Below are 27,039 nucleotides of genomic sequence, written 5' to 3' on the forward strand. Positions count from 1 at the left end.
CCAGCGAGTGCGCACACAGCGGAGGTTTGTTGTCCGTCCCAGCGCTGCAGCTGCGGGCCAATCACAGCCCGCAGAGGCCGGACGCTGTTAACCCTTTATCACACACACACACACACACACACACACACACACACACACACACACACACACACACACACACACACACACACACACACACACCTCTTCATCACAAAGCCATTATCTCAACTGCTGTCAGCTTCATTTGTGAGAAAACAGATAACAACTGTAAAGTTTTAACATCATGCATATATCAAATATCACTGCACCATGAACTCCTTATAGGAAGTGGCGGAAGAAGTACCAACACAGCAATGTAAAAATACTCCATTATAAGTAAAAGCCCTGCATGATAAATCCTACTTGAGTAAAAGTACATAAGTACTATCAGCTTCAAGTAGTTAAAGTATTACAGTAAAAGTATTGGTCCCTCATTAGATTAGTAATACTGAAGCATCAGCATGTTACTGCTGCTGGAGGTGGAACTAGTTTCAACTACTTTATAAGGTTGCTAGTTTAGTCCACTGGTTCCCAGCCTGGGAGTCAGACCCCTCCAAAGGGTCACCAGATAAATCTGAGGGGTGTGAGATGATTAATGGGAGAGGAAAGAAGAAAAAACAAAGTTCTGATACACAAATCTGTTATCAGTTTTTGGAGTTTTTGTCTCATATTTGATTTTTGGTGAAATATTGGATCATTTAAATTTAGAGAGAAAGTTTAGAGGGAAAAATCACTATGTGGTGGAGCTGTTAACAACTCACAGACATCTGAAATGTGACCCCGACTTTTTGTAAGACGTCAAAAGACAAAAAGATTGGAAACAACTGGTTTCATCTTTAACAATGTGTTGTAGTTTAAAAGCTTGTTATATTATCCATTGTGTCAAATCTTCATCCAAGAAGTAATTAAAGCTGTCAAAAAAAATGTAGTAAAAATGGCGTAAAAGTATCAAGTATCATCAAATGGAAATACTCAAGTAAAGTACAAGTACCCCAAAACAGTACTTAAGTACAGTACTTGAGTAAATGTACTTAGTTACTTTCCACCATTGTTTATGGGATTATTGCGGGGAGATTAGATGGACTCTTCACTACAATTCTCCTACATGAGATTAGAAAATGTTTTCAGTCTTAAAAGTCATAACATACTTATAGATTCAAGTCTTAACATTATTAATTCAGTTATTATAGAAACCTCAAAGTGAGTTGTAAATTGATATTGAAACTGTGTCCAAAAAAATGTCAATGAATGACAGTATATGGTCCAGGACTGTAGCTCTCTGTACTGACTGAAGACTCCCATTATACCACATCATGAACATGTGCTGCCACCCAGTGGTCCCCGTGTTTCCCACCACTCTCTGACCAAATCAGTATCCAAAGTGATGTGCAGTGTTTGCCCAGCACAAAAAAACCCCAAAAAACAAGTGTTTGCCCAGCACAATATGTGAGAAATAAGTTTTACTCGTAGTCTTAGTACTCTTACTTAGTGAAATTAAACTTTCCTTAAGTTGAGGGAAGGTCCACACTATAAGCCTGTAGTGTCTTGACGTCACATCTGCATTATTTCTATTATCTGGTTTTATGCCGTTGTATGTACACATTTTTTTTAAAAGACGCTGAGATACTCTGACTTGATTTCAACAATGGCCCAAACTTTAAAAGACTGAATCCTAATTTTTCTTCAATGCAACACATACCATCTTTTTGTTAAACCTTCTAGACGTGCATTTCAGCTAAATCTCCACATCTTTCTAAATCTTTCTAATGTGCTAGTCTTCATGCTCAAGCCACGATAAAAGAGGATGTCTTAACAAAGCTCCCTTTGGAGCAAGAGGACATTAAACAACTGTTAAGGCGGAGTAGTGCTCCTCCTGACAAGTTAACTCCTTTAACTGTGTGGAAAATCTGAGGCTCCACTAATGTGTTACTCCCTTTCTCCACGAAACTTTGGTGCGATGCTGCTCATCTGATGAATGAGTCTGCTTTGAAAAAAGGAAAATCTGACAAAATGTGACTTAGAGAGGCCCAAAATCATTATACACTGATTTAAAAAAAAATTTTCAACAAACTCTGCTCTTTGTCCCTTAAAGAATACAAATCAGTAAAAAATTAAAAAAAGATTGCTGAGGTGAATCAAATTTGGCTCTACTTGTTCAACTTACTTTTTCAACTTTAAAGCAGACAGTAATTTTCTCAGAAATTGATCCAGGACACAAATCTACTGACACAATTAAAAAGAGAAAGTCTGTTGTCCTCTAAAGGTAAACAAAAGTTATCAGTCAACATTTTTAAACAGGAAAAAGTAATTTATTTCAATATACATCGCATTTAAAACTATATAACATTATTTGTTTGTTGAATATTTTACACAGCTCTTATCATGGAAATGTACTGGAATTTTACAAAATAAGACCAAGCTCTAAAATAATAGGATATCCCACCCTTTAATTACTGCATGATTTCTTGTATTTTTTTTTTTACATAAAAGTAATATAGCTTCATACATCATTTTTATTCTTTATAAAAGAAAAAAACATACCTTTTCAAAGTGTGTTTATGTTCTTTGACGAAAATAAGATTAATCCAACAGTAGTGAGTGATTTGATTATGTAATGCCTGAGAAACTGCTTTAAGACAGAGCAGAGTGGATATAATGTGATATTACATTATTGTTGCTCAAAGGTCCATATTTGTAGATCGGCCACTTCAGTCCACTCACATGTACAAACTGTAATGTATTATGAGTGTGGAAGATACTTTGTCATTGCAATGGAAGCAGAGTTCATAGCAGAGAGGAAGTTGGGTGCAAAATGGTGTCAGTCTGGGAACAAAATATCTGTTCCACTGTGAAAGTACCTCAAGAGCCAGAGATGGAAACACAAATCAGCGTAGTGCCGCTCTTTAGAAATGGCCTATAACTACAATTTAAATAGGAAAGGGTCGTCTCCACTAAAATGTGTGGGACCATTGCAATTAGTAGTCACAATATTGCACTATAACAAGAGTGAGGAAGAGAAAACCAATGGGCGATAACTGGCCTGTAGTCTGTAGGCCAGCACCTGAGAAGGCCTCTGGGTCAAAACTAATTGTGCACATCAAGGTGCTGATGAGCACTGAGAACAGACAGGTCAACTCTCCACTAGGGGGCATTACAGACCTGACAGTCATGACTAAGGAATCCCTTTTATCCATCAGTGTGCAGTGGAGTCCCCAGAGAAAACTAACATGCCAAGTGTTACTGTAAAAGCAATGGGCACAGCCCATAATCATCTTTACGAGGCAAAAGGTCAGTGTCGTTGGAATCCCGACCTCATTTCACAAACCGATACAGAATTACACATTCATTGCCATTAAAAGCATGAAAGAATCTCAATATAAAAGCTGTCCGTAATTAATTTTTGAGTCGCTGGGACTGGTAGCCTGGTGAAGATTGCTTTCCAGCCCCCATATAAATAGCAACCATTAACCGAAGACATTGTAGTGTAGTTATCACCAGAATTATCCTTATTTACATGGTTATCATGACTTACATTCTTTTGAGTAATCCGAGTCCCGTGGGAGCTCTGGCACAGATGTAGGAAGCTCGCTAAAGCATAGGAAAATATGTCACAAGTCCTTTCATTTACACCTAAAGCAATAAAACAAACAAAGTGGCCTGTTCTCATTATGTGCTGCACAACACCAGTTCAAAATCTGCTATAGCCTGTTCACTCTCCCCCTTTTGCATCTCCACAGTCAGACAGGCATGTGTGAATCTCATGTGTGTGTGTGTGTGTGTGTGTGTGTCTGTTGGCTGGAAACAGAAATCCAACCCTTTGGTTCCCGTTTAGGCACCAGCATCTCTGAAGCAACAGAAACAGGTTGAATCATCACTTGGTCTCTACTCCCTCATCTATAGATGTGTTTTGGTGCCTTGCGTAGCAGGGACAATGACAACCGTTGAGGTTTACCAGTGCAGTGTGGCGTTCGCTATACACAGCCTTGGATCTGTCCATTGCATATGCTCTTGTTGTGGCGGACTGTGTGCTTTCAGTGATATTCTGGGGTCAGATGCCGGCCTTGTCGCTGTAGAAGGGTGTGACATGAAACATGTAGCAGTGTGTGCACACCCTGACAGGCTTCACCTGGCCGTACCGGGGCAATGGAGCCGAATGGGAGGAGCAGCGAGAGCAGAAGATCTGAAAGGACACAGAGTGTAATGTGTCAATCTGCATCCACATGATGATGAGGTACAATGTGTCATCTGTTTGATCAACAACACATTCAACTGAATAATATGATAATAAAAATAATAATTCTTCCACCTGCTCCCTTAGACAGGAGGAGAGGGATCGTACCTTCCCACAGCTCCTACAGTGATGTTTTCTGCGGATGACAGTGAACGGAGCCTTGCAGGCAATGCAGGAGTTGCAGGCCTCATCTGGGACCCAGTCTGGAGGATCTACACAAAGCCAAGAACAGAGAGTTAAGACAACAGGCTGGTCACCATCACTAAGTCTCCTCCTGAGAAAAGGGGAAAAAAGGAACAGATTGACATTTCAACTAAATTCTGTATAGGTCTGTTTGTGGATATGCTGACCTTCGAACTGGCCCTCCCGGGCCTTGGCTGCCAATTCCGATGAGGAACTTGTCTCCTGACAGAGAGCACAGTCCTCTAGCACTGCACTTCGCAGAACAGGACCTGATGGGCACCAAAGAGGAAGAAACTAAAACCAGAGCTTAACTTTTAGCAATGTTTCCTTTTTATTCTATTATATTCAAATGTATCAAGCAGTTAACAATAATAATGAAGTTTACAGAGGAGTAACAAATACTTAGAAGCAGATTTAACTCTTTGAGTAATATGGCACATAAAGTTTGTGTAGTTTTGTGTTACTATCTAGGCCAACAAAGACATTCCCTGCTTTGAGCTTTGTCATAGTTCAGTTTCAGTTCTTGACATCCTTTTTTTTTCCTAAGATTTTCTTTGGTATAGGCGCCTTTATTTGAAAGTAGAGAGACAGGAAATTATGGGAGAGAGAGGGGGGGGTGACATGCAGAAAGGTCCGCCAGCCGGGACTCAAACCGGGGTCCGCTGCGTACATGGCATGCGCTCTTAACCACCCAACCCTTGACATCCTTTTTTTATTGCACTAAGGGAGTTTTGAATTGTGTGAAGGTTTGTTACCTTTTTTTTGCTTATCATTGTCTCCCAGCTCACACTTGGTTGCCATGACTTCAAATAGCGTCTTGAGGATGCTGCGAAGGTCACTCGCATAGTTGGTCTGCAGCTGATCAGCAACACCTGCATCACACAGGAACACATAATGGATGTCAGCAGGAGTGAGACAAATGATATGAGAGGGGAGCGACTAAGTGAAAGCGAGAGCTTTTACCTGATATACAAACAAAGAGGCGGTGGATGAGGTCGCTGCTGCTGTGGAAGCGTGATCGGATCTTGTTCCTGGCGGCCGCCTTGGCATCTTGCAGGGCCAGCTGGATCTCCTGATGATCAAGGTCTTCTGACGTCCCCGAGCTGGGAGTGATGCTGCTGACAGGGCTGGAGGGATTGATGACAGACAGGGCAAGATTATCATTATATTTGTACACATTCAATTCACATCTTATGAATTTTAGAGAATTAATCTTTAAGTTAATGATGAATGAAGTAAATGAAGTGAATAAAGAAAGCAAATACACATCTGCTCCTTACATATTTCCCCACTATTTTTATGTACATTACAAATTTCAATGCATGTTTATTTTTCTTTAAATATACTCAATTTACCTGCATATATTTACACTCTAAAACCTAATTAAATCTACAGTCTAAGCCAGGAAGCAAATCAATGATGCTACCTGTAGCCCACAAGGGAAGGAGTGACTGACACATCAATCAGTTGCTGAATGTGAACTGCATAAAGAAATGAACAAAGCAATCTTTTTATCTATCGTGCAAGGAATCTTTTTTTAGTCACTATCAGAGCGTGGGCAGAAGAAGACAGAAGCAAACATATGACAGCGATTAGCAGTTCCCTGAGTGATCAGTTACCTGGGCGTGTATGCACTGCTCGATAGACTACATGTGGTGACCGACACACTCTCACAGTCACTACCTGACACAGAGCTGAGGGGAGAGTTCTGAAAACTAAAAACAACCAAAAAGTAGAAAAAGAAGAACAAACTATGTAAACAAACACAAAAGCAAAAGAAACTCTTAAGGCAACAAACGGTAAAATGAGAAACAATTCATGAAAGTAACAGAATAATTTGTGTATGATGAAATAAGGCAAAATAAAACATACAACAGATATCTATGTTGATGCTATATTGTTTTGAGCCTCCCAGAAAAGCCAAATATGATAATATAGAAATTACGGCACACCTGGAGCTCTTCCTGCGATCCTCTTTGGTGTCCTTCTTGGGGTTTTTAGTTCCTTGCTTGTCTTTATCCATCTCCTTGTCCCTCAGTTGGCCTCCACTGGCCTGCTGCCTCTTTTCAGTCCTCAGCTGGTTGCACGAGGAGGGTTCATCCCCTCCGCTGGAGCCACAGTCCTGAGTGTGATGCCCTGGCCACGGGCCCACCACCAGGCACTTCTCACAGAGCTGAGAGTTTGCTTCCTCTTCCAGGGGCTCTGTGGAGCAGCGGGAAGAAGGGGGAGTCAGCTGGGAGAGGTCCCCCTTACTGTGAGGCTCGTGACCTCGTGGGGGCAGCCGACAAGCAGCGGCGGATTGGATGACAGTGCTGGTGGCCGGGGTCTTACAGTTTTTGTCTAGTCCTAGAGCGAGGCCTAACCCAAGTCCTTGGGTCTCTGTGGTGATCGTGTCCTCGTGGCCATCCTCACAGCTCCCACAGCAGACGCAGGAGTTAAGCAGGCAGTGAGTGGCCACAAGGGGGCCGCAGGGCTCAATCTCAGAGGGAGCGGGCCGCGGCAGTAGCAGCTTGTCCACAGTCAGCTCTGTCAAGCTGGGGGAGTGAGGGTTGAAGATGACTGTGGCAGACAGCTTCATCCCACCCATACGATGGGCGATGACTTCCGCAGTTTCAGACGCAGTCCCTTCTAAACCCATCTCCCACCCGTTGGTGTAAGGCAGAGTTTCTGAGCCGGGGGCAGAGGTACAAGGGGGGCACTTTGCACTGGGACAGTGTGTGTTCTGGCTGCGTGGCTGTGGACAGGGCCGCTCTGAAGGGGCTTCGGCAGAGTACCAACCATTTCTAACAGCGTCCGACTGTGGACCTGGTTTGCGCTGCACAGGACGAGCAGACTGTGGTGCTTTGGAAGGTGAGGCAACAGAACTGCAGGCCTCTCTTGAGATGCTGGTGATGCTGTCTCCTGCTGCATCCAGGTCCTCCATGATGAAGACCCGGTCCTCCTCCTCTACATAAATGCCTGTCCTTACCCTGCTTGCCAGGACCCTGCGGGGAGAGGCTTCAGTGCTGGAAGCCCCACTAGCACCTCCCGCCTCTCCTCTGTTGGGATTGTGTGCTGGTGACTGACCTTGGCTGGGAGGCGACAGCAGAGTGGACATCTCGTCTCCCACACGGTACACCATCATGTTGAGCTGTTCCAGTTCCTCCTCGTCATACTGCATAGAGCAGGCCAGCTCGGCCTCCTCTGCCTCCTCACACAGCAGACCCTGCTCCTGCTCTTCTTCCCCTCTCTCGGTTTCCACCTCCTCCCAGCCTTTTTCCACTTCTGCCACCTCCTCTTTCTGGCTGGGACAGACAAGCAGGGCTACATGCTCCTGCTCCCCATCAGTTTCCACCTTGGCGGTGTCATTAGCAGGGCTGCATGATGTGTGTTTCTCTTGGACTAGTGCTGATACAGTGTTTGTGGCCTCTGCCTGGACTGTGGATATCTCCCCATCCTGAGAGATACAGAGGTTCCTCTCCAGCATTATCAACTCCTTGTCCGTCAGGGTCTGCAGCAGGTCTCTAGAACATCATTGAAAAACAGCTGTAACAGTGATACATACAGTGTTTTGCACTGTTACATGAGAAAAGATTATAATTTGTGATGTTAATATTCATGGAATGTACCTGATTTTCTTCAATAAAGTGCGAAATGGCCTGAAAAGCTCAGACATGTCCTCTGATTTTCGATCTAGGTTGAGAGGTCCCTCGGAATACACAACCAGCCCACTAAAAATATATATTTAAAATTCTGTCAGAGGAGAAGAGAAGAAGTGGGCGGAAGAATGGAGAATACAGACAACACTTACCACACAATGGCTAGTCTGGGAATTGTAAACATCAATGCAGGTTCGTAGTCATCGATCAGGTCTTGGGTGAGATAGCCCTGCTTCAGAGCCCTGAAACAACCCACCAGAGGAAAACACACCATGAAATTATCACTGCATAATGTCCACATAAATATGTAGATTCTGGTAAAGTCAGCAGTTCTGTTTGTTTTTCTGTAAACTCACCTCTCCACAGTCTCACAGAAGAGCACAATCACATCCTGCTGTACATAGTATTCTTTGGGAGACTTCACAGGCACCATGGCTGACACATAGCTGGCAATGGAAAAGAAGAAAGTGGGATGACATTCACAGCAGGTCGATGAATATTCTAAATTTAATCATACAACTGAATTGAAAACAAAAAAAAACAAAAAAACAAAACAAGACATTCTATTGTGAAAATTAGCTATAGCTACTGTCTGTCCAATTTTGACAGTCCTATATCACAACTTTCTCAAAATGTCTTTGCCAAACTTGCCACAAAAATCCTTGAGAGAAATTATAAATATGAATTATTGTTGTTGATATTGTTGTTAATATCTGACAGTAACTTACCTGAGTTCAAACTCAGCAAAAAGGCTGTCAAAATGTTGCAGTGCATCCTTCATGCGGTCTGTGTACAAGTTGAGGTCTCTCAGGGCCTGGTCTCTGGTGATATTGCGCACCTCCTCCAGGCTGCGAGTGAGGTCCTTAGCCAGAGGTCTCATAGCTATACTCTCTATCTCCCTGTTCATGATGATGGAGCCAGCAGCCAAACACTGCACAAGAACATGTACATCATAAATGGCCTCACCTTGCACAGATCATCAAACTTAGAAAGTTATGTTTACAATGGCACAAGAAACACTAGAATTATTCAAATTAAATACAGTATGTAAGTACAGAATTAAGCACAAGTGTAGGACTTATGCAAGGTTGTTTTCTTCCAGACTGATGCTGGGGGGAATAAACTACCTCAGCCCCAAACCACAGCTGCCCTGCCAAGTTGTCATGGCGAATCTCCTCAGGGAACTTGACACAGAAGTCTCTGTTGGCCCGGTCGTTGGGGATACATTCATCCATGATCTGATTGATAATGTTCAACACATTGTCCTGCGGATGAGCACAAGAGTGACAGAAAACAAAATTGAACAAACTAGTTGGAGCACTAAATGTGAGTGAGTGAAAATCTGTTCCTGAAAAGCCATTTTCTCTGTGTTTACTTTGATTAATAATGTGGGTTAATAATCAAAGCTTAAAAACATGTAACCTTATTCAAGAAAACCATTGTTTTGTACCATTTAAAGACCGTTGATTAGGAAGTGAATGAAAACAGTTTGACAAGTACATGACACCATTAGGACGCTCGCAGCTACAGTCTCCCTCAATAAAAACACTAAATTATAGCCCATAATTCCTGCAGTGAAAATGCAGTGTCACACACAGCAAGAGCTAATCAAGAGCTTATGTGCCGCTGGCATGTACAACAGCCATAACAATGAATTACAATGAGCCTTTCACTCAACCGCAGCTGCACTGTGCACTGTAATCTTGTCAGGCACAGCACTGCGTCTTTCTCTGCTAGCCCCGAGGAGAAAGATTAAAAAGCTTTGAGAGAGAGAGCTTAACCATTGATTCCTTCATGGCAGTGTGCTGTATGTGTCTTGGCCCCGTCTGAGTGCCACCCGACTGTCTGTGAGCTTCTCCCAGCAGGGGACACCGGTGATAACCTTCACTACTCTTGGTTTCAAATCATCCAGGGGTGGTGACTCCGGCGTGATACCTGCTTCTGACAATAGACTGGCTGGCACTGTTTTTCCCCCCAGCTTATTTCTCTCTTTTCATCGTTTGTATTTGACCCTTTCTCGTCACCTGTCTCTTGTGTACGCTATATAACTCGGTCTCTGACCATCTAAAACACACACTCGCCTGTTCCAGCAGGCTGCACTGTAAGAACAGGCGTGCCAACATAATACGAGCAGCATGCCAGCAACCCCCACAGAGGCCCATGAATAAGAGCTGATAGCTGCAGTGGCAGGTTCAAGTGCAAAATTTTGGCTTGAGTGCACTTCCTTTCTATTCTTGTGGCCTTGAGGCGGTGGGATATCATGCTGCTTAATTCATTCTCCAAAACCCTTGAGGACACACATCACTGAAAAGACTCCCCTCTGAACGTTTGTATTAAACATTTTTACTGAACGTCGTCAACGAAGACTAATTTCAGGAATGGTCACAACCCAACAAAAGCTGCTCATTCTCAGCTGCTGAAAAAGCTTTTCTTAACTAAAGGCTGAGAGTTCACATCACAGCCTCATCAATTTGGGATGTTAACATTTTTTTAAAACTCCGTAGGGAGAAGTGAAAAAAAAAAAGAAGAAGGAGAGCGGCAGAGGAAGAAAGAGCAAACAAAAAAGTAAGGTGACCCACTGGCAGAGGGAAGAATGAGGGGCAGAACAGTTGGGGATCAAGTGATGACCTTATTAAGTGGTTCTCCCCTGTGTGCTGTGGCGCTGCGGGGAGGCTAAAGCACAACAAGCCACATGATGACCTCCCTATACCACCTCCAGTTCTCTCTGCATGATGCAGCATGGCAGCCATCACTCATGCACAACATCACCCTCTAAGCTCCTCTCAGCCCTGACTGCACAAAGACCTGAAGCAAAGGCCTGTATCACTATGTAGAGTAATTTACCATTCATATTTTATGATTCTCAGTTTGTGTTTTAATCAGTAAGCATTTTTGAGAGTAAACTAGATACTAAAATACATTGAGATGATTAAATAAAAAGAGAGAGCAATTTCTAAACTAATGCTCGCTCCAAACACGATTACCTCAATCAAAGCTGCAGTTGTAAAATGCCTCCACATAAAGAAGTCACCCTTGTAACCATTCACTAATGATCCACATGACACACATCCACGTGTTATCAGAGCCTACTTATCTCACCTTATCAGCAAAACAGCTTGATGTACGAACTTCGCCGAGCAATGTTTAGTAAGGCAATAGTCCTATCACTGCTTCTGTATTCGTGCAAGGGTGATAAAGATAAAGACTATGCTTATTTTAAGCTTCTAGGCCAAACCAAGGTCCAACCCAGTGATTATGTGAATGAAAACAAGAATCCGAATTGGCTCAGAGTCAAATCTATGCTGGTGGTTGATTCATCTCTACCTTTCTCCTCTTTTTTTTCTATATGAAACACCAACAATAAAATTGCACAGAAAGACTGTTCTGGTTTTCTCCCAACTGACCTGACAGGAGCGGAACTGGTTTACCAGCAGGGTACATCTCTGAGGGTCCTTCCTGCCGTCAAGGCTGTCCAGCTCAGTGGCCACCTGGTTCAGCTCTTCATCAGCGTAGTAGAACTGGGCCAGGAGCTGGGGGTCCGTCCTCTGCGCAGGAACACAATACGAGGAGTTCATTTACCTTTCTGATAATGGTTGTTTATGAGCAACAAGGAAGCAACACACAGGATTTTCAAAGCAATAAACAAATTATTAATAAAAACAACTGTGGAGAATTACTGGGCTAAATAATCTAATCCCTCCTATAGGTTTTGTGTGAAGTAGTGCTTTGCTTTTCAATGATTGTGTTATTTCTAATCACCTCATACACAAAAGTACAGTAGTTTACAGGTATAAGTTATGTTACATCCTGTTGTAATTTCTATATATATGGCTATAATCTGAATTATTATCCATTTAAACCCATCACCATTTAATACATATACCGTATCCTCGTAGACATATTTCTCACTAGAGGTTTCTTTCATCAGCCTTCTAAAAAAAGGTAAAACATAACATGAGGATTTTCTGACCAATGCCTAAATATTCCAAAAGGCTTTTATTACATATGACATACTGACTTATCATAGTAGGAAAACCACAGGTGTTACTAATAACATTTAATCATGGCTGTTTTATTCAAGAATCTATTTAAGCCATGAATGTGTGACAATGAGCCATAATAATAACTCTGACGATAACGGCAATACCACGGTCATGTGATGTCTACCTGGAGGCTTAGCTCATTACCATCATTATCGCTTTCTTAAAAAAAAAAATTCAACCACAACTGTCATTTACAGTAATCGTACTGTAGTGCTTGCACAAATAGTGTGTAATATATGGTATTACAGTGGAGACGTAAGAGGCTACATGATGCATTGGAGAATCTCCGTTGCCTGGCTGCCTCCAAGCACCGGGCCACAAGATCTCTGCATCAACCCTAAGAGAACAACCGCCCAGAGGGATGATGAAAGTGATGCGTGAGGATGTGCTTTTCCTATTCTGACATATCAAAATGTCTTCTGTCAAAGAGGCCGCCTGGCTGTCCTCTACTAGCTGGTTCTAAGGTTGTGAACACAAATATCTTATTCTTTTGGCTGTTCGTGTTAAGGGTCACCACAGCGGATCTCCTCCATCCTTTCCTGTCCTCCGCATCTTTCTCTTCTTTTGTGTAGCTGCATGTCTTCTCTCTCCATATCCATAAACCTCCGAACCATACAACATAGCTGGTCTCACTACCCTCTTATAATCCTTCCCTTCCACTCTTACTGGTTCCCTTCTGTTGCGATCACTCCTGACACTCTTCTCCAACACTCCTTCCTGCTGTCACTCTCTTCTTCACCTCTCTTCCACAGTCCCTGTTACTTTGAAGAGCTGACCCCAAATATTTAAACTCATCCGCCTCCACCATCTCTACTTCTCGCATCCTCGCCATTCCACTTTCCTCCCTCTCATTGAAGCACATGTAGTCCGTCTTGCTCTCACTGGCTTTCTTTCCTCTTCTCTCCAGTGTGTACCTTCTCCTCTCCCTCCTCTCACTACAGATCACAATGTCTTCTAGGAACATCACAGTCCACAAGGACACCTGCCTGATCTTGTCCGTCAACTTGTTCATCACTTTTGGCTCGGAGCCGATTCCTTGATGTAATCCCACCTTCCACCCTGACCCATCTGTCACTCAATCAGCACTCCTCAACGCTGTCACACTGTCTTTATACATATCCTGTACCACTCTTACATGCTTTTCCACCACTCCTGATTTCCTCATACAATACCACACCTCTTCTCTTGGCACCCTGTAATATGCTTTCTCCAGATCCACTCTTGACCGACCGTCCACCATTCGTTTCCATAAGTCATACTGTAGCTGATCAACTTTATATCTCTGTAGTTACTACAGCTCTGTACATCACCCTTATTCTTGAAAATCAGTACCAGTACAGGTCTTCGCCAATCTTCAGGCATCGTCTCTCTTTCCAGGATTGTGTTCTCACCTAAGCATATCCACCATGACTCTGCAGGTACGTATACCATCTGGAACAAGGGCCTTTCCATTCTTCATCCTCTTCAAAGCTGGCCTCACTTCCTGATTCACTATCCCCACATCATCAAACCTTCACTCTCTCTCTCTTTTTCTTCATCAGCCCCTGAAAGTACTCTTCCACCTTCCAAACACACTCTTCCCACTAGTCAGCACATTTCCATCTCAATCACCGAAACCTGCTGTGAATCCTTCTCTGCTTGTCCTTTCCTCCTTCTGTAGAGCCCAACTTCTCATAAAATTCACCATGGTCTCACCCAGCAGGTGTACTTCAGTAGAAAAAAATAGTTCCTACATGAAACCGGTCACAACAAGGTCTGCTGATCATCTTGAGCAACCATGAAATGATTTCTGGAAAGAGACATTGCTGTTGAGTTTTTCAAATGTTTTTTTTTTTGTGGCAATTTGAGCACCATGAGCTGAAAGCCATGCAGTTCTATCGTATTTGAGAGAAGGCAGACATCTCTTATGGCCGATATCTCAAAAACGAGGCAAGTCACACCAAAACAATCAAGATGGATAAATAAAAAAATATATTTTGGGATTTTTGGGTTGAACTGTACCTTTAACAAAGGTTAACATAGTGTGAAAGCTCCCCAGAAGAGTGGGTGTAATTAGAGAGCATGGTCCTGGTAGAGTATTTGTGTCATTATCTCCCACCATGCTCCCCTACGTGTGTGGAGAACAACACGGTGGAGCAAATCACTCCGCCGATGAGTGAAGCTCACAAAATACACAGTAGGACATAACAATCACCTGACCTCTAAAGAAATTGAATTAAAAATAAATTGTCCAAATGTCTTTAAGGGAATATCAAGATAACAGAAACCTTGACACTAGCAGACACTCTATGCAAACACACACATACACACACACACACATCCTGGGGAGGGCTCACGTTGATCGAAAGGTTAATGTTTTTTAAAATGGCGACCGCATGCTGGCATGCATCATCACAAACCACAAGGACCCAATGACGGTACAGGAGCTCAGCCGTTAAAAGGACAGCGTGACTGTGCAGACTGGAAGAGGAGAGAGCTACAGTACATCGGTAAGCAGCCATGCACCGACTGTCCGGAAATGTTTTTTCATCAAGTCACGCTGAATATTGGCATTTACCGAAAACCTCTCACAGGACCTTTTCCCTTAAGTTTGCAGTGCTTCCTGTTGCGTGATGCTCTCCCCATGTGGGCCCTCGCTTATCTCTGAATATGATACATGGTGCTGTTCCCTCACTCTCTCTCATTAATAATGAAACAAACAGCGAGGAGAAAACACTGAGATATAACCTACAGCTGGGATACTTGTCGCATTATAACAGTGATGGAGAAAAGATCATTTTGAACACCTTAAAGGTTATTTGGAGAATTCAGACATGTCATGCCAGAAGATTTAGCATTTTTAAACCAATATGGTCCATTAATTGTGATACCCATTAATGTGTCATAACCACACTAAGATCCTTTCCTATAGTTTCTGACTTGCCCACAGATAAATCAGAGCTACGGCGGGGTGAATTACAGAACAGCAGCAGTGGACTGGAGCAGACAGGCATTTTGTCTTCTTGCTCAAGGACACTTCAGTAGGGCAAATAGTTGTCAATATGAAACCCAGGTTGTCTCTCAACCTCGCGTACTCGACCTCGCTGCCTCTCTATTGTCAACCTGGATGTAGTGAAAGTCCTGCAGAGCAAAATCAATAATGTTCCTTTCTATTTTCTTCATGTGAGTGAATTTTGATGTCTCTGCGATGTCATGTTTACTGCATGAGCTGGAAGAGGGAAGCAGAAGGAAAATATAGTAAGTGTTTCATACTTTTCTCAAGTGTTCTTTCTTAACAAGGTCACATTTATTCTCTACATATAAATCATCTGTGAAGAATGAGAATAGACAGTCATTATATTATAGCAAGACAACAATTAGCATTAGTATAACAAGTATGACTAAGGAAATATTAAATCAAACTTAACTATGACAAGGAAGAAAACAAACCAATCACAAGTTGAGGTATTTACTGTTAAATCTAAATGTAATCTCCCCTGTCAAAAAGAAAAGTTATATTTCCATCCATTGGGCAGATTTGACTGGATTTTTGACAAATGTTCGACAATTATTAAGTCTATGAGACAAATGCCATGACGCCCAAACAGGAAACAGGAGTAGGAGACAGTGAAAGACCTTTTTTTTCTAGTGCAGGCACAACACGGCCCATAAAGTGGTGGCATTCAGTTTGAGATCTCTGAAGCATATAGGCCAACGCTGACGGAGGAAGAAAAGAGGCGTTTGAAGCAGATGCCATCCTATAGTCTCCTCCTGCAGCATTCCTCACACAGAGGGAACATTCCTGCAGCATTGCATCATGGAGAAGCAGTCAAAGGCAGGCAATGTTTAAGACAGTGCTGATTTACTTTAGGCAGCAAAAATGCAAGTTGCCTGATGTGTGAAATAACCATTCTTCTAATGTTAGACCCAATACTGATATTTTATGACCCTATCAGAGCAATGATAGACACCACTTCTGAATCCAATGTGACAGCCTGGGTCAAAGCCAAAGTCACGCAACATAAACAACGATTCAAACTCTGCAAAGTATGCACCACTGGTTAACAGGGCTACAATTAGGGCAGCTTTCTATGAGAAATGAGGCCATATGAGTCATAAAATACTACAAAGCAAAGCCTCCAATGGTAATATTTACTTTGTTACATGGACTATGAGTCAGAGTTGATGCTCGGCATAAAAGGACTTGGCTCTAAAAAGCAAAAAAGGGCGACCTGTCTGTTGAAACAAGTGCCTGTTTTCTCCTTACATAACCCAAACTGGCACAGAGTAAAAGTATTGGCCTTGACTCTGACTCTGCAGTCCATGTTTAAAAAACATTTGGTCTCGCAATAACTTAAATATTCCAACTTTACAGAACTCTGAACGTGAGAGGATAAATATAAGTTTACAGACTGGTCAAAAGGAGGAGTGAAAAAACACCTTCCTATCAGGGTGGTAAAATTGTTTAAGGACAAACAGAGTGTGAACATCTGGGGATTTGACTCCTGAACTTGCAAGTTGTGTCATCATCACAAATGACAGCTCTACCTTGCGTAAGTGAGGAAGTGATTCAGCAGTTTCAGCTTGTCCTCTGTGTCATGCCACTCTCCTGTTATACTCTTGCTGTCATTTGTCCTGGGTGCCCTTTCTTTGAGATGACTCAAAAACCCGATCCATTGCGGTCACAAACCCATAATTTCAGACTATTAGGCTCCCAGAAGTACATCCAGAGTGACAATTACTGTTAAAGCCCCCCTCAATCACAGTCATTTCACAATGACTCAGTGAAATTTCTGTCCCTTTTGTTTAACACTAAATCAATAAAAGGCAGCGACAGTTTGACTCTTATTGAAATGTTGTGCGATCAACATTTTTTTATCATCTCAGTTTTCTCCTCGAGCTGTTGATTCTGGGCTTCGTTTCCATTCAGACTGTGCCGATGATGGAGGCTGTCAGGTTAATGCTTCATGAACATCCATAGCATCGGTGCGTGCACACTGAGCCCACTTAAGGGACTCATGAGAAACTTTGCCTCTGCCCTCCATACTCTATTCCAGGCTCAATTTGCTGCCTTCTGGCTGCCTTCCAAAGATCAGATGCAAATATTGTAGGGGGGGAAACCAGTTTAGCTTCATCCAGCCAGTTGGCAGACTGGCAAAAACATCAGCCAGATACAGTTCATCACCTTATTTATTATTCAGGACTCAGCAATAAAGAACTGGCAAGAGTGAGCCAATCGTTTCGGTAACAAACATAAACTTCACAACTATTATTTATATTAGCTTTGACAGAATAAAAAGTATTCTCTTTCTAGGAACGCAGAAGCAGGTTCAGTTGTGTTGAGTCATTCCTTTCATGTTCGGCTTGCATCAGGAGTTTCTTTTTCATCTCTGTGTTGTTTTTTTTGTGGCTACTGGCAGTGAAGTTCTTAGATTTCCTCATAAATAAAAGTACAATAAATGAAAATCAACGGGACTAATCACACACTGCTCAGGAATATTTCTGCAATTCTATTTTATTCTAACCAGCTGGAAGTTGATTTGAATCCACAGCAGACTGCAGACTTAACTCAGTCCAGAGACTCAATATATTCGGAGTGGTCTGCCCATCTGGACTGATGGTTTAATCTGTGTGCTTGTCTCCTCTCTGAGGGCTGCCCTAATCTGGCATTTGGACTAAGCAATGACCTCTGCGTGTGCCTGGCACATGGTTTAGCAGGACAGGCTGAGGTAACACGGGGGGCACAGAGGATTTATGGTAGGTGGCTAAAGGCGTGTCCAGGATCCCCTGATGGTAGCATGGTGACACGTGGGGACACCCCTCTTGCCAGAAACCGCAGGGAAGTTCTTATGCAAGAAATAATCTGGTTATACAATCCAGAACTGGCTGTTAAATTGCAGCTACAGAGGAGAAGGTGCATTTTAGATTTGCAAAATCCACAACTTGATATTTTCGGCATGAAGTGTATAAATCGTGAAAAGATGCCAAGAAACATGTTTCCTATCCAGTTACAAAAACACCAGTGACTGAAAATGGCAGGAAAATATTCAAATGGGAACCCTTTTGTGGCTTTAGAGCGAATGATGTCACTTGTTGCTTGGTCTGAAGACTACAAATTTTAGAATGAACAAAAGATCCAGAGTTAGAAACAAGGTTACCAGACTGATCCTCATCTCTGCTTGTGGTTAATGACTCAAGGCTACATTAGCTGCTACTAGCATAACATCCGAATCCCCGGTCAAACTGCCAGAAGTTGAATGTGTGGAATAAGAAAAGACAATATTTATGGCTCTGTCACATCAGTAATAATCATTTTTTCCTTAACCTGAAGAGAATAAATGCATTTGATACGGTATTTAGGAACCAATTATTTTATAACATCTGAGCTTTTTTTAATGGCAGTTTTAAAGGCTTCGTTAGTTTGAGCGGTAAGGAAAAAGTCAAAACCATGGCAGCTCTTGACCATCAAGGATGTGCATGACTCAGTCGGGCTAATTCTGTCCACCTACATTTCAACATTATGAACAGTGACAGAGAGCAGACATTGCCCAGGCTGCCCTAAATGACACACGATGACAGTCATGGACCAAGAAATTACAGCAGTACATGTGTTTTTGATTTTGTACTGGACACTATCTGTCCAAAAGAGCACACTTCGGAGGTTTCTGTGATGGTGCCTGCCAGTGGAGATTAAAGGGGACCTGTTATGCTCATTTCCAGCTCTATATTTTTATTCTGGGACTCCACTAGAGTAGCTTTGCATGATTCAGTTAAAAAAAAAACAACGTATTCTCTTTATGCAGCCCCTTTAACCTCTGCCTCTAACAGGCTGTTTTAGCTTCTGTCCCAATGAGTCAGCTTCAAGAAAAACGAAAAACCTTAGCAACAACCTTAGCAACCAAGGCTAAGGAACAGATATCCATTTATTGGCATGCACAGCGATTTGATGTCAACTCAGAAGCAAGACAGAAAAAAAAGTCGCAAACGGAGCGTTCAGAGCAAGTAGAAGCTTTTGACTTGCAGAGAGAATTAGAGCAACCTCAAGTTTTTGTTTAAGATAGATGTCCGACATCATAACAGTATATAAATAGCAGAAATTCACAAAAAGCATTATAGGTCCCCTTTAAGTTCATTCATATGTTTGTTCAACTGTGAATAAATGTACAAAATGGAAATTCACATCACTGAAATCTCATCCTATCTTTAGATCTGCTTCTTTCATTACAGTCTTACAAACAGGTACAACTAAATAATAAATCAGTACTGGCTAATAAAATTAAAATAAAATGTAATACCAAGTGCTGCTAGGTACTTGGTATTAAACCTGTCATTCTCGCCTTTTCCTGCTTGGCAAATTAAACAGGCTACCCACCTTTTTTACAAATAAACCCAACATGCTTTATGTAGACATTTTCAGCACCCCCCTCCCCAAAGACTAAGTTGACATATTGGCCATATATTGCTTTCAATAAAACCTTTAAACATTTATTTAGTAGTGTTAATTCAAACTAAAGACTTGTTTTCTCTATGTGGCACAAATCTTTTGTCCCTGTTTAATCAAAAATCAAATTTTCTGTCACTGTGACGCAAATCCTAAATACTACTAAAATATTGATAATCAAAAATCTTGTCTCATTTTATCCAATATTTAGGACCTGGACCCTGGACCCTGGAATCCAGTGAGAAGAAACACAAATGTATGAGAACTGCATCTTATCTCCAAGGCTAAAATCTAAACCCAAAAAATACAGGCTTACTGCTCTCCTCCTCTCCTTCCATTCTCCACTGCTGGTAAGACAAAGAGCAGGAGGGACGGTATTTCATTGCTAGCTTTTCCAGAGCAGTCACACACATAATATAAATAAAGGGCACCATGAGCGCATGCTTTATGTTTATCATCAGTGACAATGAAGAGAGGAATACAAAGAGCCTTTTGATCAGAGAGGGTACCAATTATTGCCAACAAGAGACGGGGGTGTAGAAAATGAGTGCGAGCTCTCAGTCGATATCAGGACTAGCTGCTTCCCTCACATCTTCCACAGCCACCTTCCTTCAATCATCGCCTCCCCACACCTAGGACAGTGGGCTTTGATTCCCCAATCCTGCAATGAATTAAAAAAGGTCTTCAATCGCATGGCCTGTCTCGATCTGCACTAGGGTCAGCTCTCTAAATCCAAGCATCTGACACCAAATCAATTACTGCATGGCTGGTGGGTAAGCAGAATGGGACATCCACAAAGAAGCCCCCTAAACGAGGCTAAATATGAAGCCACGCGGGCTACTGCTCAGCAGTTTGCTGCTCCCTCATCCATCGACTCGGTGCCAAACTGTGCGGTGTCCACTCTGCAAAGACGGGCCCCTAATTGCTTCGTCTGCTCTCAGTTATCCCACTTGCATGTTAGCAATAAACACAAACAAACCAGATGAATGACAAATGACGGACAGAAAAGAAAGCAAGGTGTAAAGAACAGCAGAACCTACTATAGCAAGACCCGTCGTACTCCTCAGAAGCAAAAGACTAAAGATTTATTAGGAAACATCAGCCATGAGTGACCAGTTTCTTAAGAACTGTGACAAAATATGTACCAGGAAGGGAAGTGGTGCTCTGACGAAAATCTCTTGTTGGTCTGATCTAATTATCTGTAGTATGGCTGCAACTAAGAAGTATTTTCATTATCAATTAATTTCCTTATCTCTTAATCATTTAGTCTGTCGAGTCAAAAGAATTTGATTTAAAATGATGTGATGTAAAGAAAAACAGCAAATACTCACATCTGAGAATCAGGGAACAGCCAGAGATTATCAAATTTGCTGCTGATCAATTTTCTGTCAACGAACCAAATGATTATTTTATAGAATTTAACATATTTGCTGCTTGAGAAAAATACAATGAGAACTACTAAAAAATATTCACTTCAACTTCAAATTAATTGAAATCTCATCAATTAACCGAGCTCATGTTCAATTTCATGCTCATCTACAACCCTGATCACCCTGCTGCCTCCACATCCAAACACATTTTACTTGTTTTTTTTTAATAAGACAAATACTGTATATAAAACTATAACTGCTGTTGTAACCACCTCTTCAGAGATGAACATTTCCTTTCAACATAAATTCAACTGCTGCATCTTAAGTAGGCCCACACAGCTGGCGACGGAGGCAAAGCTGGCTCCTGATGGATGATAAGTCTGTTGCTTTGTTGAAAGCATCAGCTGTCAACATGTCTGGTTTTCTGACAGAGTAAACAAACATCTTTAAAGCATCTTTTATGGTAGTGTGACAGTGATTTCTGACTGTGGTAAATACTTACATGCCTCGTTAATGATTTCACACTGTTGTTTTGTGTGTATACACAACATATACACTAAAGGTTTACTTTTTATGGGATTTTACCTTAAACCATCAAACATAAACAGCTTAGACTTTATTCATTACAAGCGTGTCCAAACTTTTAGGTCAGGAGTTAAACTAATGATAACTATTAATATGAAAAACAAAAGATTAATCATTAAAGTCATAAAATCAAATGCCAAAAGTTCATTTGTTCCAGCTTTGATAGTAAATTGATTATCTTTGAATTTTGGACTGTTGGTTAAGCAAAACGAGCAATTTGAATAATTCAGGCTTTAACAAATGAAGGTGGATCATTTTTATTTACATTTTAATTAATCACGACAATAAAAATCTGATTAATCTTAAATTATGAAAATAATAAAAATATTTAGCTGTAGTAAGGGCTAATTCATTAATTTTGTGTAATATAGTGTTTATTTAATATAGTATAGATTTTCACTCTAATACAACTTTTACATTACATACATTTAATGTCATGAATAAATTCAATCATTAAGGACTGCACTAAGAGAAAAACGTGTTCATTTGTTTGATATTTTAAATGACAGAAACCATATTTGGTGTTTTTAAAAAAACAAAAACTAAACATAAAAAACATGTTTCAGACTAAATTAATCATTTTAAATCGAAAACTTACAATATGTATATGTTTGGATGTAAAAGGGAGAACTGGAAAATTAGGGTAAATTAAATGAATAAATAAATAACACTGTTGCCATAAAAGGAAGTTAGTATGAAAAAAACTTTTCCCAGTTCTGAAGAATCAGTGAGCTATCAGATGTTGTACGACCTTATCAAATAAATCAGACATGAGCGTTACATGTGTTCATTAGGGATGTCCGCCGATATTAGCAGAAAATGCATATCAATATCGGATCGGCCTGCACGGGAAAATCCCGATCCGGACTCCCGATCCAGTTTGTTTTCAAAACTCCGGTCCGTGTTTTCCAGCGCACCGATGTAGGTAATCCATTCCAGTTTTTTTCAGCTTTTCCCCCCAAATCCGGTCTGCGTTTTTCAGCACACCTAGCGACCTGTCCAGCATCCCACTATTTATTTTCTACTCAGCTTTTTTGTGTGTTTTGCTTTTTTTTATACAGTTTACAATATTGTTTGCACTGATAGCTTTTTAAGCCTTGGTTTACACTCTTGTTGTTCAAGAGCAGAGCACTGATGCCAATTCAGTTTGTGTGGTTAATTGACTATTTATTATTTTGTCTATTTTGTGTTTATTTAACCCTGTTAAGAATAAACAGGTCAGCTTCTCATTACCAACCATTGTGGATTATTCAAACTAACCTAATTAAGTTGGCTAGTTGTTCTTAAGAGTAAAACCCTTTTCAACATGAGTATAACAACAAAATAAGTAAATATCTTTAATCTTTAATACATGCTTGGATCGGCCGGTATCGGTATCGGCCTATGCTAAAAGCTACAATATCGGTATCGGATCGGAAGTGCAAAAAGCTGGATCGGGACATCCCTAGTGTTCATACACTCGGTAACAAGCTGCACTGTTACACACACACAGGCCTCTCTTTGACATATCGATGAGGAGGAGAGCAAAAAGTGTCAGCTGCCCACGCACTAAACTGTCCTGTGGGTAAAGAGGAGGAACGAAAGGCAAATGAGTAGCATCCTGCAGATGGAGGTGAGCGCGGCCGGCCCGGTGTGAGCTGTGAGCCGTCACACTGACTGATGAGGTGATGTGAAGCTGAAGGTCAGCTCCTGAAGGCCTGACGGAATAACAACAGAGGAAATGTACAGATTTAGCCTCCTCCACATCTCTCTCTCTCTCTCTAGCCATCAGTCACTCTGCAAGTTTGCAGGCTGATGAATGAGAGGTGAGGAGACAGTGGCCATTTTGGTTGCTCCGAAACCTGAGCCAGATCTCGTCTTTGTTCATGACTGCAGACATGTGCGATGAAGCAGATTTTCATGAATACTTCTCCCCTCATTTCACACTTTTCCCACCTAAAACTCTTCCTGCACAGCTGTACAGTGAAAGATCAACTAGTAAGCAGTCAAACATAAAATACTTAGAGACCTCCTCTGTAGACATACAGAGAAATAAGGGTTAACAATTTGCACAAAAACCAGTCTGACCAGTTTAAAGGAATGTGAAAAATATCTCCTTACATTAGTATATCCCTGCTGTAGGTCAGTTAACTATTACAACATTTTTTCCTACAGCCTCACAGAAGACCGTGACAGTCTTACACATTCGTCTTTGCCCTGAAGTTGGCACTTTGATGACAGAGTCAGGCAAAATAGACGGGTACATTATGTCCCGCGCGAAGCTGCACACAGCCCTGTAACACACTGGGAAGGGATTGTGTAGCAGGAGCAAAAGAAAGTCCTCCTCAGTGGGACTTATCTGGCTAGGTAAAGAGCAGCTCTGGAAATATCAATAGCTCTGCTTTAGTGAAGGGAACATGCTGATTCGACATTCTTCTATCTCCAGGAGAACATAGTTCAGTAATAAACGACTTACTGTTGATGCAAAATGACAAAGCAGCGCAGTGCTAACCAATAAATGTCAGAGTATGAGGGTTGGGCTCAGACTTTGATTACCAAAGAAATATTTTCTCTCTGAGCAAAAAAGAAACAATTAGTTAGCTTAGCTGCAGCTCCGTCACAGGACGCTACAATGATCTGAACCTCCCTTTCATTACTGTTGTCTTTTCATAGCAATTGGCATAATTACAGAGGCTTTTAGCACTTTTCTCTACGCTCCTTTGAGGCAGAACTGGTCATTTAAAAGCCTGCAGATAGTTCTGTTAATTCCTACAACGGCTGTGATTTGGCAGGAAAAAAAGGCACTGATGTAATAGCTCAGCACTTCAGAGGCCGTCTCATTCATGAACGTGACAATACTTTGGTGAACCCCAAACACTTCGGCCAAGCTCCAACAATGGGCCACAGAAATGCTGTGACAGCAAACACGGTTTACCAGAGAAAAGGAGAATGACGCAGGTGTGCGTATGCGGCAAGGAGCATGAGGATTATACATAATCCGAGGTATTTCATTTTATCCCTGTCTGACATTACTGTTGCAAAAACTCCAATTACAGTCATCTGCCAGGTCAACCTGTTTGACATGACAACTCAGCTGTCTGCTGCCACCACAGACCCACTTATCGGTGTACTGCCAATTAGAAACACATGTTAATCACAGCAAAAACATGATTGATTATATCAGGAAAACACAACACTGCACCACAGTCTTCAACTTGTCAATCTGCTTTTTCAAGATTCATAATTCACAGCAGTTATAATGCAAGGTCAACCTTTTTCTGTGCAGCTTTATGTCAAATCTACAGAGATGACAGACTGAATTAAAATGTTAACCAGGACTTTCGATTTGCTCCGAGTTTGAACTTTACACCTTCAGTGCACTTTGTTAAAAGTCAAGATATAAAAGTTTAAAACCTCTATATGGTTTTATGCAAATGTCCTGCAGTTGATAATCATAACCTTTGTGCGTCTGTTCTCCCAAAGAGGATACATTATAATATTATATGGTATAAGTGGAGTGCATCATTTCACAAAGTGTTTTTCAGTTGAGTAGTTGCTCAAACAGTCGTCACTGTAAATAGTTTCCATAAGAGCATATGAATAATGTTGATGATTGTATACACTGTAAAGCCACGTTAAGTATTACAACATCCACAGCTTAGAGTTAATCTATAGCATCAGACCAGGTAGAAGTTTCTTAATCCAACTGGTGTAATGTGAATTTAATGTATTGTGATAATACGGCACAAACAAATGACGTACTGATCAATGCCTCCTGCCTCACATTTAAGCAGTTTTGTGTGAGTACAAGTTGACAGTTCCTCCTTCCAAAGTTCAAAAGATTTCCCTCCCTGGAGAAACAGTTACATTCACTCATCCTAAAAACTGCTGCAGTTGGCATATATTAAACTGTTCATTTAACAAGGCAACCAGGCCTTCAATACTTCCACTGCTGTGTCAGGCATGTTTCCACACTCTTGAGCATGATTTAAAGAACCGCAGCACATCCATTACTCGCTCGCTCCAAAAAGTGATGATTTTGCCTACAAATGGTGCGGACCGGGCCTGGGAGAAGCTGATTTAATGTGTTTGGGATTTTAATAATCATTAATGAATGCAGTTAGGGAGGATGTCAGAAACTAACAAAGAAATCAAATCCAATTAACTGGTATTGAGCTGTAAAGGGTAGCACATTAATCTATAGATCAACTGACAGAAAATTAATCATCTGTTGTGATAATTGATAATTCGTTTAAGTCATTTTTCAGGCTTAAATGTCATCAGTGTGTCATCACTGTGCCTGGTAGCTTCTCAATTATGAGATTTTGATGCTTTGCTTTGCCTTATATGATAGTAAACCAATACTTATGGATTTAAAAAAAATGCTGGACAAACCATTAATTTATAGACATCATGGGCATTTTTCTGAAGTTTATAGACCAAATAATTTCTCAGTCATTCGTAAAAAAAAATATTTGGCAGATTAATCAATAATGCAAATAATGTTTTTGTAATTGCAGAACTTTTAACCTATATTTACATATATTTAATTTTTCAATGTAAATATATCAATTTTATTATTGTTGTTTTTGTTACAGTAGCTTTTGCTGTTATCAATAAGTATATTATAAAGCTTTTACAACGTGTCAGTTACAAAAGCACCAAATGAAAATCAGTTTATAACAATATCTACAATTAATGACACTGTCAGCTGAAGGCAGCTGTGAGTACATCAGTGTAATTCAAGCACACATTGCTGGGCTTTGTTAGGCTTGAGTAGCGCTTGAAAACAAAAGCAGCAACAACAACAAAGGAGGTCTGCTGGTTAATACAGTGTAACATCAGGAGCACAGGCTAGCGTTAGCAGATGTGTGCCAGTGGATGAAGTGATCAGGCTAGCCAGCGAGCTCCGCTAGCTATCTCGAAAGCCATTACATTTAAAAATATTGACTGACTGCAGGGCTGACACAGCGGGTGAATCCGAGATATCTTACCTTTGGCTTGTACAGCCACTTTCGAAAGCGGTTCATCGTTACCTCGCCACCTTCCTTTGTCACCGACCCCTCCTCTCCTCTCCTGTACCTGAGAGTCTGACAGGATCAGTGGCGGGCTGCTAAGCTAGCTAGCGGAGGTGAAGGTTTCAAAAACGGATAAAATGTACAAAACACAATCTACGGTACGTTTACAAAACGGCTGTGAGCGCGTAAGAAAGAGATACACGAAAACGACGACTTATTTCCATCTTTCCTGAAGCCCGACGTTGGCTGCCTGTCTCCCCCGCCCGGCCACTTTCCAAGTCCTGACAATACAGACTAGCGGAGCACAGACGACTGTGTGCTGCTCTCCGTCGATCCAGCGTTACTGGATGACAGTCACGTTGACAACATCACCTCCCACTTTCCCAGGAAGTGATGCCTTCAAGTGCTGCTAACACACACCGTCCACCCACTGTTCCATCTCGGAAATAACAACAAAACAGACCCTGGAAGTGTAATATATTACTAATCTATTTCCCTTTTTGTTTTTACATACAGGCACATACATTCAATGACCTCTTTATCAGGCCCACCTT

General features: G+C 41.4%; 1 protein-coding gene across 1 annotated transcript; it reads right to left on the bottom strand.

The window, feature by feature from the left end:
* Positions 1 to 2,321: 2,321 nt before the first annotated feature.
* Positions 2,322 to 26,797, bottom strand: zfyve28 (zinc finger, FYVE domain containing 28). The gene is made up of 14 exons (XM_062440382.1): positions 26,462 to 26,797; positions 11,475 to 11,615; positions 9,198 to 9,335; positions 8,799 to 9,001; positions 8,427 to 8,516; positions 8,223 to 8,312; positions 8,041 to 8,142; positions 6,385 to 7,935; positions 6,052 to 6,147; positions 5,396 to 5,559; positions 5,188 to 5,304; positions 4,600 to 4,701; positions 4,358 to 4,461; positions 2,322 to 4,198 (listed from the first exon to the last, which is right to left on the bottom strand). The coding sequence occupies exons 1-14, from the start codon at positions 26,495 to 26,497 to the stop codon at positions 4,067 to 4,069; spliced, it is 3,066 nt and encodes a 1,021-aa protein (XP_062296366.1). The 5' UTR covers positions 26,498 to 26,797; the 3' UTR covers positions 2,322 to 4,066.
* Between the last annotated feature and the right edge of the window lie 242 nt (positions 26,798 to 27,039).

The sequence above is a fragment of the Scomber scombrus genome, chromosome 19 (genome assembly GCF_963691925.1).
Source record: "Scomber scombrus chromosome 19, fScoSco1.1, whole genome shotgun sequence".
Lineage (NCBI taxonomy): Eukaryota > Metazoa > Chordata > Actinopteri > Scombriformes > Scombridae > Scomber > Scomber scombrus.

Excerpts from the sequence above, each read along its gene's own strand:
- zfyve28 (XM_062440382.1), bottom strand. The coding sequence starts at position 26,497 with ATGAACCGCTTTCGAAAGTGGCTGTACAAGCCAAAG. Across the intron at positions 9,336-11,474 it reads ACCAGTTCCGCTCCTGTCAG|GACAATGTGTTGAACATTAT; the intron begins GTCAGTTGGGAG and ends GCTCATCCGCAG. Across the intron at positions 4,199-4,357 it reads ACTGTAGGAGCTGTGGGAAG|ATCTTCTGCTCTCGCTGCTC; the intron begins GTACGATCCCTC and ends GTGTCCTTTCAG.